The sequence below is a fragment of the Aspergillus caelatus genome (assembly GCF_009193585.1).
Source record: "Aspergillus caelatus strain CBS 763.97 unplaced genomic scaffold BDV27scaffold_19, whole genome shotgun sequence".
NCBI lineage: Eukaryota > Fungi > Ascomycota > Eurotiomycetes > Eurotiales > Aspergillaceae > Aspergillus > Aspergillus caelatus.
Genome location: NW_022475282.1, coordinates 173,602 through 192,863, shown reverse-complemented (window position 1 = coordinate 192,863; position 19,262 = coordinate 173,602). Strand labels below are relative to the sequence as shown.

At 47.1% G+C, this 19,262-nt stretch overlaps 8 protein-coding genes across 8 annotated transcripts; 5 read left to right on the top strand and 3 right to left on the bottom strand.

Annotated features, from left to right (window-relative positions):
* Positions 1–66: 66 nt before the first annotated feature.
* On the top strand, positions 67–3,758 carry BDV27DRAFT_33557 (uncharacterized protein). Its single transcript, XM_032076364.1, has 3 exons — positions 67–124; positions 192–2,660; positions 2,711–3,758. The coding sequence occupies exons 1-3, from the start codon at positions 104–106 to the stop codon at positions 3,692–3,694; spliced, it is 3,474 nt and encodes a 1,157-aa protein (XP_031931833.1). The 5' UTR covers positions 67–103; the 3' UTR covers positions 3,695–3,758.
* A 23-nt stretch (positions 3,759–3,781) lies between these two features.
* On the bottom strand, positions 3,782–6,486 carry BDV27DRAFT_121939 (putative NADPH oxidase (NoxA)). Its single transcript, XM_032065495.1, has 4 exons — positions 5,698–6,486; positions 5,391–5,645; positions 4,933–5,342; positions 3,782–4,877 (listed from the first exon to the last, which is right to left on the bottom strand). The coding sequence occupies exons 1-4, from the start codon at positions 5,790–5,792 to the stop codon at positions 3,988–3,990; spliced, it is 1,650 nt and encodes a 549-aa protein (XP_031931832.1). The 5' UTR covers positions 5,793–6,486; the 3' UTR covers positions 3,782–3,987.
* A 1,848-nt stretch (positions 6,487–8,334) lies between these two features.
* BDV27DRAFT_121935 (uncharacterized protein) lies at positions 8,335–9,746 on the top strand. The gene is made up of 3 exons (XM_032065494.1): positions 8,335–8,768; positions 8,828–9,144; positions 9,203–9,746. The coding sequence occupies exons 1-3, from the start codon at positions 8,711–8,713 to the stop codon at positions 9,254–9,256; spliced, it is 429 nt and encodes a 142-aa protein (XP_031931831.1). The 5' UTR covers positions 8,335–8,710; the 3' UTR covers positions 9,257–9,746.
* Positions 9,747–9,957: 211 nt separating this feature from the next.
* BDV27DRAFT_121934 (mismatch-specific DNA-glycosylase) lies at positions 9,958–11,199 on the top strand. The gene has a single exon (XM_032065493.1). The coding sequence runs from the start codon at positions 10,120–10,122 to the stop codon at positions 11,143–11,145; it is 1,026 nt and encodes a 341-aa protein (XP_031931830.1). The 5' UTR covers positions 9,958–10,119; the 3' UTR covers positions 11,146–11,199.
* Positions 11,200–11,253: 54 nt separating this feature from the next.
* Positions 11,254–12,301, bottom strand: BDV27DRAFT_121932 (SBDS family protein). The gene is made up of 3 exons (XM_032065492.1): positions 11,755–12,301; positions 11,558–11,681; positions 11,254–11,494 (listed from the first exon to the last, which is right to left on the bottom strand). Exons 1-3 carry the CDS (start codon positions 11,916–11,918, stop codon positions 11,435–11,437), a joined length of 348 nt encoding a protein of 115 aa, XP_031931829.1. The 5' UTR covers positions 11,919–12,301; the 3' UTR covers positions 11,254–11,434.
* Positions 12,302–12,612: 311 nt separating this feature from the next.
* On the bottom strand, positions 12,613–15,519 carry BDV27DRAFT_141781 (DH domain-containing protein; the record flags this gene model as incomplete). The annotated part of the gene is made up of 7 exons (XM_032069870.1): positions 12,613–13,574; positions 13,632–13,857; positions 13,922–14,140; positions 14,194–14,394; positions 14,446–14,754; positions 14,840–15,363; positions 15,504–15,519. 7 exons carry the CDS (start codon positions 15,517–15,519, stop codon positions 12,613–12,615), a joined length of 2,457 nt encoding a protein of 818 aa, XP_031931828.1.
* A 366-nt stretch (positions 15,520–15,885) lies between these two features.
* BDV27DRAFT_121929 (putative 26S proteasome non-ATPase regulatory subunit Nas2) lies at positions 15,886–17,113 on the top strand. The gene is made up of 4 exons (XM_032065491.1): positions 15,886–16,171; positions 16,232–16,304; positions 16,352–16,710; positions 16,820–17,113. Exons 1-4 carry the CDS (start codon positions 16,004–16,006, stop codon positions 16,943–16,945), a joined length of 726 nt encoding a protein of 241 aa, XP_031931827.1. The 5' UTR covers positions 15,886–16,003; the 3' UTR covers positions 16,946–17,113.
* A 182-nt stretch (positions 17,114–17,295) lies between these two features.
* On the top strand, positions 17,296–19,125 carry BDV27DRAFT_121925 (Ran family GTP-binding nuclear protein). Its single transcript, XM_032065490.1, has 5 exons — positions 17,296–17,510; positions 17,696–17,788; positions 17,846–17,999; positions 18,058–18,263; positions 18,316–19,125. Exons 1-5 carry the CDS (start codon positions 17,448–17,450, stop codon positions 18,445–18,447), a joined length of 648 nt encoding a protein of 215 aa, XP_031931826.1. The 5' UTR covers positions 17,296–17,447; the 3' UTR covers positions 18,448–19,125.
* The last annotated feature ends 137 nt before the right edge of the window (positions 19,126–19,262 follow it).

Here is a 19,262-nt window from a genome sequence, read left to right as displayed (position 1 = left end):
CTCTCCAACCAGAAAAAATTGCGGGAAGCGGAGGCGGAGTTTTTCCAGTGACAACCACCAAACTACTGATCCTCAAAGCTCACGATGCCTCACGTTCAGGAGTATGGATTCCTCTAGCTCTCAGGTTGGTCCCTATTCATGGAAAATGGAATTGTCATTGCAACTAATTTGAGCGTTATATTTTTTTCTAGCCGGAGAAGAAGTCCATCCCACGGTTCGCCAGCTTCAAGCCTCGACCAGCGCCTCCACCCGAAGCTGATCGGCCTCCCGAGCGCCGCAGTCGCGACAGCTCGAGAAAAGAAGACAGGCACGGACATCACTCAAAACGACACCGTTCGAGACACAGGCATCACCGAGACCATTCCAGCTCTAGAGATCATCGAAGAGAACGTAAAGACATCCGTCATGGCCATAAGGAGGCGTATCACTCCGATCGAGAGCTTATTCCCGAGCGGTGCTCGGCGCCGCAAGACACCGTGAAGCTAGAGGAGGAGACGTCCGATCTATATGTTGTGGATCGTAAAGGTGATAGGTACAATATCATATATGGTACTATTCATCGTTACAATGTTCCACTTTACCACCGGATAGGTCGGGGTAGCGTGCTAGGCCTTCCTCCGACCTATAAGATCGATCGCGATACCGCCGAAGGAGACGCGTTGATCATAAAGGCAGATGCCTGGCGCTCCGATGGTTCAAGGACAAGGTCGAAGAGTATTATATCTGGGGTGAACACACAGAAGACGAAACTACATCGGATACGACCAGCGCCTACGTTAGATGCTGCTGCAGACGCCTCGAAAGATTATCTCCCACTTAAGGCTTCCGTGCATCAGAAACGCAGCGATGCCTCAGGAGATGAGGGCTCAGACGACGAGAAATATGGCTATCGCTCAATTCATGGAAAGGCGAAGCATGAGGATAACCTTCCTAGTGACATGGAAGAAGTATCAGACACTGATTTGAGTGGTGACGAGACGGTGCGAGTCGACCCTGATAAAGAGATCAAACAGCGCAATGTCGACTTGTCCAGGAATGTTGAGCGCAATCCCACCGATGTCCGTGCATGGATTGACCTTGTCGAGCATCAGGAATCTCTTCTGAGAGGCTCTGAAGGAGAAACGAAAACCCTCACGTATGCTGAAAAGAAGAGCCTGGCCGATATTAAGATATCCATTTACGAGAAAGCCCTGAAAAGGGTTGGGGACCATGCTTCTCGTGATCTCCTTCTACTGGGAATTCTAGAAGAAGGCGCCAAACTTTGGGACACGAAGAAGCTTTCAGCACGGTGGCAGGCTGTATTGAAATCAAACCCTCATTTCATCAGCCTTTGGGTCAAATACCTGGATTTCAGGCAGACTGAATTTCTTGGCTTTACTTACGAACGATGCTATGCTACGTTCATTGACTGTATGAGGTTAAACAGGTCTGCATCTGACAACCCGGAGAAATCCCATGTTCAAGTCTACCTCTTCCTTCGCTTGACACTTTTCATTCGGGAAGCAGGGTTCGCCGAACATGCAGTGGGTCTGTGGCAAGCAATTCTAGAGCTTACCTTCTTTCAATCAGGGACGATGGACTCTGCCACTGATCGAGAGGAGGCGCTGTCGGCTTTCATGGATTTCTGGGATTCTGAAGTTGCGCGTATTGGTGAAGTTGGCGCAAAGGGCTGGCAGAGCGGCCATAATACTCTTTTAGAGCCCAGATCCTTCACGCCGCACAATCGAGTCAACTCCAAGCCTATATTCGCGTCTTGGATGCCATGCGAGCGGGAACAAATCCACAACGCTCGCCTTCCAGCTCGCAGCTTAGATGAAGAGAACGATGATCCTTATCGTGTAGTTCTCTCGACCGATCTTCGGGAGGTCCTATCACTTGTATGGGGTTTGGCATCAACAGACGTATTGGTTGACAGCTTTTTATATTTCTGTCATCTTCCTCCTATTGCATTTTCCAGTGACTCGAGGAAAACCAATCATTGGATGGGTGACAGCTTCTTGCGAAATGAGTTCATGAGCAGCTCTGATTCCGCGCTTGATCGCTGGGCTCCTAAATACGATGCTGATACTAGGAATACCGCTTCGGTGCCGGTCTATTTCCAGAATTTTGTTCATTCATTCGATACTCTTTTCGCGGACCACGAAGCATGGTTCTCCTCCATCGGCCCTTGGGCTACCACCGTACTGAACTCTCAGTCCGATGTCGACCCTGGATGGGTTTCCAAGGTATTGAGATCTTTGGTAGAGGCGATGCCACGAAATGACCATTTGGCTGCATATTCGATTGCAGTGGAGTTTGCATGTGACCGCAGCAAGGCAGCAAAGTACGCGAAATCCTTACTTAAAAAGTGGCCGTCCAGCCTATGGCTCTACAACGTGTATGCTCTTATTGAACGTCGCTCAGGAAACCTGGAGGCTGCCAACCGTGTGTGGGAGACTACTCTATCTATGAGCCAAAACAGTAAGACGTTTACTGAGGGGGAGAAGGTCGATTCTGTTCTCCTTTGGCATACTTGTATATGGGAAATGCTAGAAGCTGGGAGTTTAGATTATGTATCTTATCTCTTCAATTCTATGCCTCTGAGCAGTCCTAGCCTGAAGGCTCCGGTGGATCCCAAACAATACATACTCAGCCCGACAAGCCTGCTGAAAACTCATAGTGTAAGTAGGCACGCTCTTTCATCTCTCGCCACTATGCTAACTCATAGCAGCTACTGTCAGATAACCAAGAGGCCTTGCTTGCAGCCGGAAAAGCCAACACTTTCGTGGCCTGCACAGACTGTCTAGCAATACTAGCATACCTTTCTAACTCCCGGGATCTAAATAAAGCCCTCCAGCCATACAGCGACGCACTCAACAAACTTGCAACATTGCCAGCACAGTTCAAATCATTTAAATCCGTTTCTACTGAACTCCTCCACCAAGCGCGTGCAAGACTCCTCTACTATCACGCCCGCACAAGTGGCATATACAAGCCCTCCCAGATCCGTGCTCTGCTAGCAGATAGCATATCTTTATTCCCTCATAACACGATATTTTTGTCCCTCTTTGCTTGGAATGAATCTCGATTCCGTATCGAAGAGCGTGTCAGGGATACAATCATGGACATAACGACGAAGGCCCACAACCATGCTGATCAAATTCTCACATCCCAAGTACCAATCACATCACACTTATTCTCCATCTTCACCGAGCTCAACCGTCCTGTGTATGCCGGTTCTACACCATACTCTGTCCGTGCAGCTTTTGAAAAGGCTATTGGCGACCAACATCCTTCAACCTCAACACACCATAACACGCTCTCCACCGCTCGCTCCAACCTCACACTCTGGAAACTCTACATCCTCTTCGAGCTATCTCAACACGATATCAAGCGTGCCAAAGATGTCTTTTACCGTGGCATGCGCGCCTGCCCTTGGTCCAAAGAACTCATCATGCTTGCGTTCAGTCATCTTAGGGCAGATACCGTCGGGGAGCAGCATCCAAGCGCATCACGGAAGGGTGATGGTATGAACTTTTTTGAGTTACGCAGTGTGTATAATGTCCTGATAGAGAAGGAATTGCGGATTCATGTCGATATCGAAGATGAGTTGGACGAGCTTGTGGCAGAGATGCAGCAGAAGACAGCTGCTCTAGGATTGCCAATTGCCATGCCGGAAGACGCCGATAGCGAGGATGAGCGGATGCAACTATGACAACCTCTTATTTGATTACGTGTATCATATCAGTCCTTAACGTATGAAATACAGGAAAAGATACCATAACCATTCATCCTAGCAAACTATAGAGTGAACCATTCATTCATGACTATATACTGGTCTACTGTACAGGGCATTGCATATCATCAGGTACATACACTAGTTCAATGACACGCAGCTCGCATTGTCGAAAAGGGGAAAGATGGTGATAAAAGAAAACTCGTAACTCATCACAATAAAGCCACCAGAGCCCAATATGCCCAACTCTGATACCCAAAAACAAAACGTTATTAGAAGTGCTCTTTCCAGAACTTGAATTTAATATCCTTAGTTGACGATGCCGCGGCTGCATCTCTGATTTGCCTAGCAGCGGTATTGGGCCCACAGAAGTAGACACCGATCTGCGTTACGAATTCGGCATATAAGCCAGGCATGTATGTTCCGTCTTGGAGACCATCGCGCATGGCAGTGAAAAGACGCTGGAAGTTCGGCCGGCCGAAATTGGTCCGACTCTTCAGTTCCGTGAGCGGGTCGACCTCCTGGCCGACGGAATTGAGGTAGATGTTTGCGGTAGTGTCGTCATCTAGACGTTGTGTAAGGTAGGTGTGAATACGCAAGAATTCCACGCGCCCTTCATTTTCTGCCTCGTATGCAGACTGGGATTCAAGTGAGGATAGGAGAGACTGGAACCATTCGAAGGAAGAGGTATCTCTGCAAACCCAGATGAACTCAACACGACGAAGACGGCGGGGTGGGTTGGGTCCAGCGCGCATATGCCAGATGTTCTTTAGGATGGATGCCCATGGCGTGACACCGATGCCAGTTCCAATGATAACAGCGATTTCGTTTTCGAAAACGTCCTCGGCGGGGGCTCCGTAGGGTCCGTCGACGCGGAGTTGAGGCATCTTTTGTCCGTTTTCGAGGGCAACCTCGTACATTCCGAGGGGGTCGAGTCCTTCAAGATCTCTGGCTTGCGCTGGTCCACATCCAAGTGCGTCGCCGAGGGCCCGTGTGAAGTCTCCCACCTGACGGACATGGATACTGATGTAGGGGTCAAACGGGCAGGAGGTGATGGTAAAGGGATGCCATTGGTTGCTCGACACCTCAGGGACTTGGATGAAGAGCCATTGGCCGGCCTTGTACTTCATACTCTCCTTTCGAAATTGGATTTCCATGGCGTCTGTATTGATTGTTAGGCCGTCGATGTGTTGGGCAAAATACCATTCTAAACATACCGTACGGATGACGAATCACCTTTGTTATTATCGTTTCACGCCGAGCTCGAATTTCACGATAGAGCCTTTCGAGGAGGTAAAGACCACCTGCTACTAGCTCCCATCTCCATCCTTCGTATCCGATACAGTGGTTCCAAAAATCTTCACCCGCGAAGGGGGAGTATGGGTCTGTAGAGTCGCGAACAAAACAGCCCGTGGCGTGAGTGTAGAGGGCTAACAAAAAGGGCACGAATAAGTGATGGGTGTACCAGAAGGTCTCGAACGACTGCTGGCGGATCCGATGATGAGCCGTAGTATACATTAGCATCATGCAAAACAGCATTACATGACCTGTAATCCCTCCTGCTTCAGTGAAATGTATTTGTACGGCTGTAACGGGTCGAATGTTGTTCTTCTCAACATTATAGAAGCTATTGCGTGTTAGAGCTATGGTGGTTTCTTTGGGATCCTTTACTTACTTGACATAATGAGCGGCAACATGGAGAATGGTAAAGATAAGCAGAGAGTAGCTGACTTGGCGGTGGAACCATATTGATTCATCCAGCGGTAGCCATCGGATTCTAGGCCTGAGAGTTTTGACAATGTTCCTGCACATAGGCAACAGAATCAGGGTCCCATCGAATGTCAATACTAAGCCTGCGCCTCTTGAAATCCAGACGGAATATTGCAGGGCATTGAGGGCATCCAATCTTGAATTCTTTGCTTGGAAATACCTAAGAATTCTCAGTGAGCTAGTCGGAAGATCATGTTGGCCGCCATACATACCATCCCAGTGCAAACACAAGAATATGAGAACCCCAAAATATTATATAGAACAAGATCTTAGAGCCGCTAAACAGAGAACCCCATGTGTATGACATGCTGACTCACGTGGAATGAAAAGCAACGTAGTCAATTCACTCGGGCAGCTCTAGAGAGAACTAAGAACAGGTAGCTGCGTCATCGACCAGCAATGACTGGCGGTACGAGAGGAGAGTCGATTTGTAGCCTCAACGCCTTGGGAGACTTTCGGAAGTAAAATGTGTCTGTGCCTCAGATCAGGGGAGCAATGTTTGCGTACGAATAGCTCTGATGTTTGCAGTCTGCAATCCATGCAACTTTGATCTTCTCTTTGCTGACTCAGGTATTATTTTTGAGAGAAACGTAAGAAACGTCGATATTGATCGAGCCCCCTTAGCTGTGATAGCGTACGAGGGCGAGATATCAAGGTTCCCAGGACGTATATGTATCAGTAACTTTTGCCTTTTCCCTTTGATCCTTCGCGATATCATGTGCTGGGCTTCAGCGATCGTAATGCTCAGTGACCGATTAAAGCAACTGAAAGCAAAGCCACACACAAGAAGATTATGACACTAAACAACAATGGGCTGGTGCCAGGGCATGGCGCGAGTCAATTCGACCATTGTTAGCTTGACAGTTACAAGGTCATGAACAGAAGCGGTTTGAACGTTGAGAGAACCAATGTGGGGTCCAGTGGTGGAGGTTCGATATTGTTTTTTCCTTTTGTTTTTTTATTTTCTATTTTACTCTTCTTTTGTTTCCTTGGTTCCGGGGGTGTGGTTTTGGTTGCAGGGAAGAGGGAGGGGGAAAAGCCACCGGTCGAGGGGGAAGAGACTAAATATGCACCTTTTGCTATATTTACTCCATCCACTCACTAGCCACTACCTTAGGGCATCGAACATCCAGTGACTTCAACGCTATGTGCACCACTTCTACCGATGTATGTACTTACCCAAAGGATGCCTCAAAACCCCCAAAATACGCTATGGGATGCCTTCAATCTATCTAATCGTATGACTCGGTGATGTGCCACAGTCTCGAGTCAGAAGCGTCTGTTTGCCCCCGTGGGATTCTCATTGAGTTCAGCCTTGCTTCTCGTATCCTTGGCCAGAGGATGAGCGGCTTGATATCTATCACAAATAGCTCTGAACCTTGATTAGCAAGTTATGCCACTGTCATGTTATTCCTCCCCGCTAGCTTGACGTTCAAAAATAGTAATCAGGAGGGGCCATCGCTATCTCTTCCGTCAAAATTCTTCTGATCTTCTCATATCCCAGTGAAAACCATGTGGCTCTAGCATAAGTCGAGAATGATTGGAGTCCAGCACGGCCTTGGCATCACTGTAGCTAACTTACGATTTTTCTTATACTCATGCCACCAGATGATTTGCTTCTTTGAGTGTGGAGACCCTGCCACTCATTTTGAGGTTGCCCTATGAGAGGCGCTCTGCAAGCGCGCTTCCCGTCGCACGGTCTAGCCGAGTAGCAACCCCGTCCATCGCATGGATTTATTGTATTGAACTGAGGTCACTGCCAAATATAGCTCTTTCAATCGTTTCCCAGCATAAAAGCATTCAGGAATTAGTCCAAAGTAGCAACCATCTCCGTGCATATTCTGATTTCCACTGACGGTTAGGCCTTGGCGTCAGGAGAGCCCAAGATATCCGAACTCTCGAGGTGATGTGGACGAGGATTTTGGACTGCTCGGCTCTGCATGATGGACACCTTGTCACATCCACCCCATAGCTAGTGTAGTCTACTCGGTAGTAAACATTCATAATTCAACTAGTTGGTGATCTAACGTAACGACTGGCGGTAATACAGAAAAGACGGTGAGACCAATAATTATCTGCACCTCGAACAATCGCCTTGAAATCCTTTGGACTTTGTCTTCCCTTTTTTTTTCTCTTAATCCTTCTATGTGTTGTATTTTGTTTATGAGACAACATTGAATGGACATGAGTGCTTGTGCAGATATGGCTGTGTAGCATCAGTTACCGCCAAGGCTGAACAGATATCGGGCATGGAAATACGTAGCAGTAATCAGGAAATTGCTCCCCGCTTCTTGGGTCTTCACAAAATCTTCCCGGTCAAAGAGCAATGACCAGGCCCTAATTAATAGCATGGGGCTTGTGCGGTCAATCAGAATGTGGGAGAGGCACAAGTATCGGCGACTAAAGTGTGTTCCCGTAAATCTCCTGCAGGTTGCGCTCCACTGTCACGCACCGTCGCGGCGCTAATGCACTGAACACCTCCCATCTCGCCGGTTCTTCCTTCTTATTTGCTAGAGACCATTGCTTTGCGCACGTAGAAAGCGCCCAACCAGGATTTTCAATAGTGAAAGTGCTGGGATTGAAATTCGGTGCCACAACGTCTCTACTTTGCTCCAAATCCAATCATGAGCGTCGAGAGCTCTATCCCCGTGAAGAACCGGAGAGGAGAATATGTACTCTGAAGCAGTATCAGGCTTCCAATTAGCTCTTGGTCTCGAGCGGTTCTTGAAACGAATCCGCGTATCATATCCACTGTGCGGAGTACGATGGGATTTCATGCGCGCAGACGAATAGGGTGATGGGACAATAGAGATCATGTGGTGTCCCTCGTTAGGCGCCGGGAAGCTATGTATTCCTTCTTGTCCCTCCATCTACCATTCATACCGCTTCCATGGACATGACTCTCTGAACTCCACAAAGGACCGCGCTCGATCCTGCCCGCATTGATGTTTTGTAATGTGATTTATCATTTAATCTTAACTTTATCTACTACTATCACATTCGGATCCAACCTGTTCGCAGAGTAACAATCAACTATATACGATTTCACTTGCCATGTTATCACTGGGCCTTACTCTGCGCGCAACTTCAATTGATATAATCGATGACTAGGACAGTTGGCCACGCTGACAAGAAATCTATCGACTTTCAAGTCAACCTCCATTTGCTGGACGGGAGTGTCTCAGTTCTCAATCTACGTGGTTGCCGAGGAAGATTCGGATTGCCATGGGAAGGCTTATCAAAAACCACTGGGCCCGCTTGATAATCCTCACGGCCGCAGCATGTATGATGACTTTCCCCTGCTGGATAGAGACCAAGCTAATGCGTTCCACCGATTCACAGATCAAGTAGGCAGTGCTATCGAAGGTTTCATCTGGCCAAAAGTGTTCTGGGATTTCGTGACGAAGAACCTCGACGGCGCAGTAAAACCGATCCCGGTGTTACAAATTCTCAATCTGCTCATGGGATTGCTCGGTCTCGCATGGGAATGGCCACTGAAATACTTTGCCGGGACTTTACCGCACCGCAGTATCGAGTTCCGCCTTATCCTATATCCTCTTAGCGCTCTACTTTCTATGCTCCTATACCAGGGAACCGATCCCGCCATCTATTACCTTGTTGGAATAGGCGTATACTTCTGGGCTTATTCAGAAGGCGAGGTTCGTACATTTGGAAGAAGCTTGAGTCACAGAGATAGCATGTCTTACAAAGAGATAGGTTGTCTGCCCGGTACCGTGGACCTTACCAAAACGAAATTCCCTCAAAGTATAACGATGCGTGTTCAGCGCTAGAATTACGACCTAATGACTTGAAACGATATAATTAATGACTATTTGTGTGGTTATCGGCGTTTACCCCCGGTTCCTCAAGAAGAGATATGAGTAGCCAGCAATGGCCTTGTCTTATTTCAGTCCGATCGTCTCTGTGCAATTGCGTTCAACCATTATCGATACCCACCGATAGCGAGACACAGAAGGAGAGGACGCCGAGAAGAAAAGAATACATGGAGGCATTGTCACCGCGATCAACAAAAAAAGTGATCGAAGTCAAGCCCATGAAGCGCAAACCTCTATACCCCAAAGCAGCTGCTCCAAGCCAGTGACAATTAATTGGGCACAGTACTCCGTACATACTAAAGCGATGAATAATAGCCGTATTGGCGACTTCAGTGGGTATAGTATCTTGGATCATGTACATATATACATATATATTACCTATATATACTAGTGCTAGTCTTTAACAAAGGAGATTCTAAGACCAACTGGGCTGACCACAAAGGTTCTCTTTTTTGTCTTGGGAAACTAACTGCCTGAATAGAATACGACAGCCTCGGTGCCTGGATGCCTTGCCACCTTGATGCCTCGCCACCCTAACCTGATGGGGCACTTTATGCACGTGATGGACAATACACAGTATGACTGGCCGATTATCGCTCTCCCATACTACTAGGAACCAATTCTCCTGTGCTCGATCTTTAATAGAAGAAAATAGAATCATCACACTAACTATTTAACAGCTTATAATGATATAAAGTCTTCTAAATATTCTCTAGATTTCACCTTCTCCAAAATTTTCTGCGAACTGATACCAACCACCACTAATCCCAGTCAAAACTTCCATAATCACCTCGTGGAATGTCGCCTCCAACTTCCATAACCCTCATCAACGAGGAACTCCACGTCGAAACAGCCCTCGCCACAGATGATACTGAAGACGTTCCCGTTAACAAGAAAACCAGCTTCAACGGCAGACTAAACCAATACTTCCACACGTCCAAGAATATCCCCAACCCTTCAATACAAGATACACTATTCAAACGAAAGTCTGAATCAGAGTCCAACGACCAATTTAGCAACGACAATGATTCGAACTCTAAGCGAAGAAAGAAAGCCACTTCAACCACCGTCCTTAATCTCCCGCAACGGATAACCCGTTCTCGCTCCGCATCATCGTCGCCGGCTTCTTTCGCCTCGCCGTCCCCTTCTCCCGCTACGGAGCCAAGCACGCCAGGTCGTTCTCGCGCTCGCCGTCAGCCGTCTTCGCGCAAGAGTACACCGACATCGTCCCCTGTCTCGCTCCTTCGCGACACCATCCCAGCGAACCTCACCCTTCTCCTGGTAGGCGTCAACCCGGGTATCATGACAGGTGCCACGGGGTACGTCTACGCCCACCCATCGAACCTATACTGGAAGCTCCTTCATTGGTCTGGGATAACGGCGATTCGCCACCCTCCCTCTGATACCTACCGGCTACCGGAATTATATAATATCGGAAACACCAATATCGTAGAGCGTCCGACCCGCGACGCCAGCATGCTCAGCAAGGCGGAGATGGACGCTGGCGTGCCTATACTAGAAGAGAAAGTGGCCAAGCAACAGCCGGAGGCCGTTTGTCTTGTTGGCAAGAGTATCTGGGAGGCCGTATGGCGGGCTCGTAAGGGTCGAGCGATCCGGAAGGAAGAATTCCGCTACGGATGGCAAGACGAGTCAGAGAACATGGGTCGGAGTGAGGATTGGGACGGGGCGCCGGTGTTCGTTGCTACCACTACTAGTGGACTGGCAGCTGGGATGAGCATGGCAGAGAAACAGGCTGTATGGAACGAACTCGGGAAATGGGTGAATAGCCGACGACAAGCCAAGAAGAATACCCCTTCAATGTAACTATATACAAGGATCTTAGAATTATACAATTACATGAGCAATACTACCTTCGTACTCTTTTAAGTCTAATGTACGGTGATGCAAAGAGGAAATCCCACGGAACGAAAATCAAAAATAAATAAGTTCCACTCAGTGGAATCATTTCATTGATGCCATGATTTATGCATGCATATTCTCATCCATCCCATCCCAAGATACATAATAACATTTAGATAAAAATACCCCGAAAAACAACCCAATCCATGGCTCATAAAAACATGCTTTGCTCCACTAAATTTTAAAAAAAAAATCACCGGGCAATGCCAACGGGGCCGTTAGCGACATTGGTATCATCCTGGCGTTCCCTCGTCTAGAAGTATAAGTTAGCATCGAATTTCAGGATGGAAGTGAGGGTAAGGGAAGAAGCGCATACCACAGTAGCCTGGTATTCACCGTTCTCCAAGATCTTGATAATGCACTCATCCTCGTTTGAAGTACCGAACTCGGTCTCCAGGATACCCTTGCTAGCACCGTCCATGATGCCTTGAGCACCGTGCCTAGTAAAGACGGATGTTAGTATATGCAATTGTTCTGGGGCGATGGGCGGGAAGGTAGACGGGAGAAACCTACTTGTGAGTAACAAAGATCTTGAAGCCGTTTACCACACTGGATAGTGGGATTGAGCGGTCCTTGCGCCAGTTGTTGAGAATATCAATGCCGTCGACAAAGACTACGAAGTCCTCAGAAGATCCCTTGTAGAAGACCTTGGCGGTTGATTCGTTGGCACGAGGCATCTTGATGTATTTGGAGAATTTAATTGCAGTTAGAGAGAAGTAATTGATGCTTCACCGTTCGGTTTGGAGGTAAAAGTATGAGGGAGGAAAGGAAGTTGGAAAGCAGTGGGGAGGTCTAGAAGCTGTCGCGTGAGATGAGGTAGTATATGATGACGTCACTCAGTGGTGAGGTGGGATGGAAAGTTCAAGATGTCAATGACTGGAGAGTCGTTCACGTAGGAGGATGATCTCGAGACAAATAAAGTAGACCAATATGAGAGTAAGATATAATTGTTCTTTGAAAGTGAATATGCTATTCTATGCCACTTTTGAAGAGGGTTGACAAGGCCTCTAAATAAGGTCGTTTGCTACGGATTTGATGGTCAACGAGCAACCCCTCCGACGTCATACCCCGTGAGAGATGAAATTAAATGACTTACGATGGGCTCCGCTTTTTCTTGCCCCGACCATAATGCAAGGCATATTACTCACTCCGTATGTCAATGATGCACTCAACGAATGCTCGGTGGGGAGATTTTCCCATTATCTGATACTTGCCTCGCCAACCACCGCATTTCTCAGCCCACTTTCCTCCCCCCTGCTGTCTCAGCGAATCGATACGAAACAAATAGATACCTTCCTTTCCGCCATGAAAGGACTTGGACCCTCAACCCCTGACGCAATATCTCAGATACACCCCATCCCAATTGCATCATTATCCTCCACTAGCACTCATGCGTAAGCCCGGGCTTTTCTTTGGTCGCCTCAATGACATGGAATTGAACATGATCCGGATCGATGTTTTCAATGGACTCTCAGAGCGCTCACAATTTCCGTCTCCCTTGTCTGTCTGCTGGCGGCTAAGGCCGCAAGATGACCGTGGGTGATTCCTTAGCCTTAATGTCTTACTGCGTTTTATGGTTCCCATGCTGGATTTCGGAAGACAGCCAACCTTCTTCTCATCGGGAAATCCCCATTTAGCGGGTAAAACTTCGTCTTTATCACTGTCGTTGGACCATTTTCGCTGGGTAGTCTCTCTGGTAGAGTAAAGTTTCTCAACAACAGACTGGCTTCGGGGAATGTTCACGGAACTTGAACATCTGTAGACCCCCTGACGGACAGTAAAGCGCCTCATAATTGTGCCGGGCCGAAAGAGAATGTCGCCTTTCGCTAAGCTCATGCCAGGGTATGGGAGACATTCCCTGGTGTACACCGAAGAGATAATTCTTTCTAATCTTATCCGGTCTTGTCTCCGAGTTGTCAGTATTATCGGTGACTCTGGAACCGATAATTTCGGTCGGTCGAACTCGCCGTCTACATGACAGGCAGCCTGTCCTAGCTTTTGTGGGCAGTGCGTTCTCTTGACCACTACATGCTGTAGGTCGGGCTCAACGCGCGAAATTGCTACCGAGTGGACAGAGGCCGTACGAGAGAACGAAGGCTCGGAACTTGACTCTTGATCCAGAGGGGCTAAGTCCAAGGTCAAAAAGGAATATCCTCGCAGCTCCGAGGAAACTGGTCTTTGCATATCAGCCGATAGTGCGGCTGACTTAAGAAACTCGCTTTTCCATTGCTTTTCTTCGTAAGCGGATGAGGCACTCAAAACAAGCTCAAACTTTTTATTTTGATATTGAAAGACCAATTTCCATGAGAAGAAGCACCCATGGCAACAGAGGCCTATTCTGCGGCTTAGCATAGGGAGGAGAGGGAAAGGGCGAAGGAGAGTATTCTTACCCTTTCCATTCCTCAGAGTATCGATCTTCACATCACAGACATATAAGCACGCGACTACTTCTAAGCTGCGATTGTCATTCTTGATCTTGGCCAGCAAAAAGTGGCTCTTGAACAAGACACAGACCATATAGTCACCTGCAAGGTAGGTTGAAGACTGATATGTGGCATGGAGAACTCCGCAAAGAGCCATGGGTCCCAATTGTTTGTAAATGTGATGAACAGCAACCTGAAATCCGATCAAATTCCGTTCGTACGCAGCCTTCTTGATTTCTATCAATCCAGCTACTTACCAATTTGGGGAGGCTTAGCATCTCTTGTAATAAGAGGGTCCTTTGTACCATCCCTTTGTTGATCGGATTACCAGGAGCATTGTTGATTTGATTGATCATAGTACGAACATCCTCCAAAGCTTGGTGAATCCCGTCATGCGCAGTTGGGTCATCCTGAATATGGGTCCACTTTAGTAACTCTTGGAGCAGTAATGGGTACTTGCAAAGGCGTTGGATCGGCTAAGGCTTCATCAGCATTTGAGTGCACATCTTTTTGTACGGTTAATTCAAACCTTTATGAGGAGGTCATGCAACAGCATCGATTTATTATGTTCGAGGGCCTGGTTCTCAATCGATGCTACTGACTTCGACAAGGCTTCGATACCATTCTCCAAAATTGACCAGTTCGGCACTGATCGACGTAGAATATCCACATCCTCCGTAAGCTGCTCATAATTGCTACAGAAATCCATATATGTTGCAAACGACGTTGACTGCAGATTTCGGTATCAGCACTGCCAATCAAACAAGTTCGGGCAGCGTACTAGTTTTCCAATCTCGACCGCAACTTCCAGTGCTTCATTCGTTTCTGCTGCAAGTGCTTTAAAGCGGGAGAGTACGGATTTCTTGAAATAACGTGTTCTCATGGATATATTCTGAAATGCTCTTGGACTTAGATCAGTAGGATTAAAGCGCTCATGTACGCCATGAGGCACCAATCTGTCATACTCTACCGCAGCAAGGCTAGAAATCGGCGTTACCTTCCGGATTCGTGCCAGAAGGCCTTCGTGTATTTCGCGAATTTGGTGGAGGTTGTGGTAGATCTCCGGTCGTGTGGAGAAAAGGAAAAGCACCTGGGATGATCAATCAGTCAGATTCGAGGTGGACTCTTGAAGCCAATCCAAGGTATACATTAATAAGGGCTTTCAAGCCAAATACGTAATCCGATTCCGTAGTAATAATCTCTCGAAGAACTTTACGCCGCTTAACAGCGCGGTTGTGTGCTTCCTCATCGATCGAAAAGCTCAATGCTGGTCTCAAGCTCTCTATAGACCCACGTAAGTCTGAGCCGAAACTCTGATTCGTACTGTGGGTGGTTCCCCTTGATCTCGCTACACTTTGACTGGCAACGCTCAAGGTACTCGTCTTGATAGTCTCCAGATTGGATGAGTGACCGGAGAGACATTCCCACTGTAGATCCTGTCCTCCTCCTCCTCCTCCTCCTCCACAGGGCAATGCATCAGTATTATCACAGCGTGCCTGCGTAGTGTTCGACCAGCCCTCCACGTATCTTAGACGCTGACAGGGGCGGTAGCTCTTTTTTGCCCTAAAACTGTTCACCCAACGTTTAAACGGTAGGAAACTTGGGATATGCTCTTCTGACGCATGTGAATCGGTTAAATTCCTGTGTTTCGCCTCTAATTCGAAGTCTCCCATGACCAGATGGTGCTTTTCAGCAACCTCTTCTTTGAGGCCATCCATGGTGGTTGATAAAACAACAATTCTATACAGAAAGGGGTAGTCCACGGCGGGGAGAAAGGAGACCCATCCCTCCAGTAAGAATACATGAAGCTCGTAGAACAGAAAACTGTAAGGCACATGCTATAAACGGAAGTCATGGCCCATATTGCATTAAACATAAACAGACCAAGACGGAAGGAAGATAAAATTCACCTTCCTACAAAATCTACATGCGACTGATCATGAACAGCGCAAGCTATGGGTAAGTATGACCTACTTTTTAATATAGAATAAACTTATCAAGTGAAATGTACCTGGAACAAGCTCGCTATCAAATAGATAATATCTACAAAACGCATAAATGAGGTATATCCACCAACGTCAGAATATCCCTATGTTGAATTATTCAAATCAATCGATGCCTATTTATCATTGCGGTAATCGAGAGTATAAGTAAAAAGTGACGGGGGTCTCTTTAGAAGACCATACGCCAAGATTTAATTCAAACTTCCCCCAGATTTCCAGAACAAAGACCCACCAAACCACCACCACCTTATTCTATTACTGTCACAGACAACTCTTCTTGGCCTTCTATCCCAACCACAGCAGCGATGCCTTACTTCTCTTTGGTATTATCTTAGAATGGGAATAAATATGAACGATAATATTCATGCTCCAACAGTGGCCTCCGGTCCTACAACGACCGGAGGGTCTGACCGCGACCCGGCCAAGCTCTCCATGGTCGAATTGATGCAGGAAAAGGAACGTATTGAAGAGGAACTTTCGGCATTAAGCAGTGTCCTTACATCTGTGAGTAATTATATGGTCCCTGTCCTTGAGAATATATCTAATCATCTGGGTCTTTCGCAGCACGGTGTTAACATGAATTCATCGCTCACAACCTTCGACGACTTCCCACGAGCCGATATCGACGTTGCCCAGAGTAAGAATACTTCTCTTTTGTCCAAACTGTCACTAAGCCTAACGCAGTCCGCACAATACGCGCGAAAGTTATTCGACTTCGCTACGACCACAAAGAGGTCATGAAATATCTCGAGAAAGGTATTCACGATCATTTTTCGAATCTTCAACGCGCGCAAGGCGATACATCTTCTGTCAGTAATACAAATGGGTCTAGTGGAATACAATTCAATTTGACTGGCAATTCTTCGTCGGAAGCCACGATACTTGGGCCACCATTCGCAAGAGTGAACAGTGTCGCAGCCGCAAGTCCTGCGGATCAGGCTCGCCTGAAGGCGGGAGACAAGATACGCAGTTTCGGGACCATTAATTGGGTTAACCATGAGCGTCTCTCCAAGGTGGCTGAATTGGTCCAACAAAACGAAGGGGTAAGCCTTAAATCCTTTTCTTTTTGCTTTTTTTCACCTGTATCTGGGCGCGGTTTGTCGCTTAAGGCAAAGGACCAGTTGTACGAATGACTGACTTTAATTCTTTCAGCGTACTTTAATCGTCAAAGTTCTCAGGCAAAATGGGAGTGATGCCACAGAACTGGACTTGGAGCTTGTGCCACGACGGGACTGGGGTGGCCGTGGTTTATTGGGCTGTCATCTTGTTCCTTTGTGATTTGAAGACAAAGGCCTTTGTATTTGACGAGGCATGCGATATGGTTGTTGTTAATGACTAGAGTTGTTTAATGGGACAAGCAAGAAGGCATCACAACGGAGTTACTAATTAGGATCAATGACGATGACTTGAATACTTTTACGAAAAACATCATGGCGGAGGGCCCCGAGATAGCTTCTTTTTTTCCCCCATTTACATCATATCAGTATATTTGTTTTGGTAAAAAGTTCAGTTGCCGCAATCCTGCGGGGCATGTGTGCCTGAGGTTTAATCACGTGATGTAAAACTTGGTGACCGACTCGGGGCAAAAATTCCATCACCAGGTTTGCCTTTCACTTTGTTCCCTCTCTGTGCTCAAAGCCCTATCTCACCGTACACACCGCGTCCTTTCATCTATCATCAGTCGCAACCGTTTGTTGACTTTTGATACTCATCACCTTCTTCCGGGACCTAATCGTTTTTGAGACTTTATTTCACATTTTCTTCTCACATAAACATCAAAATGGCTGAGGCTGCCCCACCGACCTTTAAGCTTGTCCTTGTTGGTGACGGTGGTACTGGAAAGGCAAGTTGGATCTATTTTGTTTAACATTAAAGAGCATTTAGATGTCTTTGTTCCATATCTCATGGTCGTTATCTTTCGGCACAGGAGGCCTTTCTGTCATCACTCTTTATCCTTCCTTCCCCGCCGCCATCACCAGATCTCTTAACCCGATAATGAGGCGCTATCACTAACATCCTTCCTTGCAGACCACCTTCGTCAAGCGTCACCTTACTGGCGAGTTCGAGAAGAAGTATATCGCTACTCTCGGTGTCGAAGTGCACCCTCTCACTTTCACTACCGTATGCCCCGCCTGGGACCCCGCCATCCTGTATTTGGGCGACTAACGATTGTGGTAGAACCTGGGAACCATCCAGTTCGATGTGTGGGATACTGCCGGTCAGGAGAAGTTCGGTGGTCTGAGAGATGGATACTATATCAACGGCCAGTGCGGTATCATCATGTTCGATGTTACCTCCCGTATCACCTACAAGAACGTCCCCAACTGGCACCGTAAGTTCTTTTTTTTTATCTCCTCGGCATGTGAATATCTGGGTAACCCAACGTCTAGGTGATCTCGTCCGTGTCTGCGAGAATATCCCCATCGTGCTGTGCGGCAACAAGGTTGATGTCAAGGAGCGTAAGGTGAAGGCCAAGACCATCACCTTCCACCGCAAGAAGAACCTCCAGTACTACGATATCTCCGCTAAGTCTAACTACAACTTCGAGAAGCCCTTCATCTGGCTTGCTCGGAAGCTGGTCGGCAACCCTACGCTGGTGAGTTGCCTTTCTGCGACCCACTGTTATCGCCTGCTAAGATAGTATCTAGGAATTCGTTGCTGCCCCTGCTCTTGCTCCTCCCGAGGTCTCGGTCAACCCGGACCTTTTGAAGCAGTACGAGGACGAGATGCGACTTGCCCAGGCGCAGCCTTTGCCCGATGAGGAGGATGCCGACCTGTAAGCGTGAGATCGATGAATGGATGGGGCTGGACAACCGTTATGGCGTCCCTCCCAACATGTTGGGTTCGTTATGCAAGGTCTTGAATTACGATACAACGATAGCGATCAGAGGATGGGTTTGCGGATGACGGGGGGATGATTCTGCGTTTTCCATATAAGTACTAGTAGTCTAGACTCTCCACAAAGTTCTTGATTTTTTTTTTGAAACGATAGCACTGTTGACAGCAGAAAAGAACCACAACATGCCCTGTGATTGTTGGCTATTTTAGCATAGCCCATTTGAAAAAACAACAAAAGCATTATCATTTATTTCACAGAAAAGAACCAGAAGAAAGAAAAGACACGGAGTATACTTAGACTCAACTAATGTATAGACTGGATGCACAGACATTATCAACTGTGCCAGTGGGGGATATGTCATTTTCCCCATTCAAACGTGAACAGTAATAATTATGATATATGATACTATACATGATGTCAATATTTCTGGATGGTGTTAGGAAGTGTTGGATACCTAGGTATTGAATATGATATGCCTGATTGGGGAAAGCTGTCGACGCGACCTCAGACGGGACTCAAAATTCACCTACAATGAAGAATAGTAGTAGTAGTAGTAGTAGTAGCTACTGGTGTATGTTCACTGGTGGAGACTGTTTGAGTGCAAGACTTCATATACTAGTAGCCTCCGGCAGTGAATCTCTGATGGATGCAGTCAGACTACATCATTTGGGGTAAGTAGTATAGGAAGGATTAAAACATATGGATCTCAAATATACTATACCAAAGAAGAAAAACAAGTAGATCCTCTAAAACTGT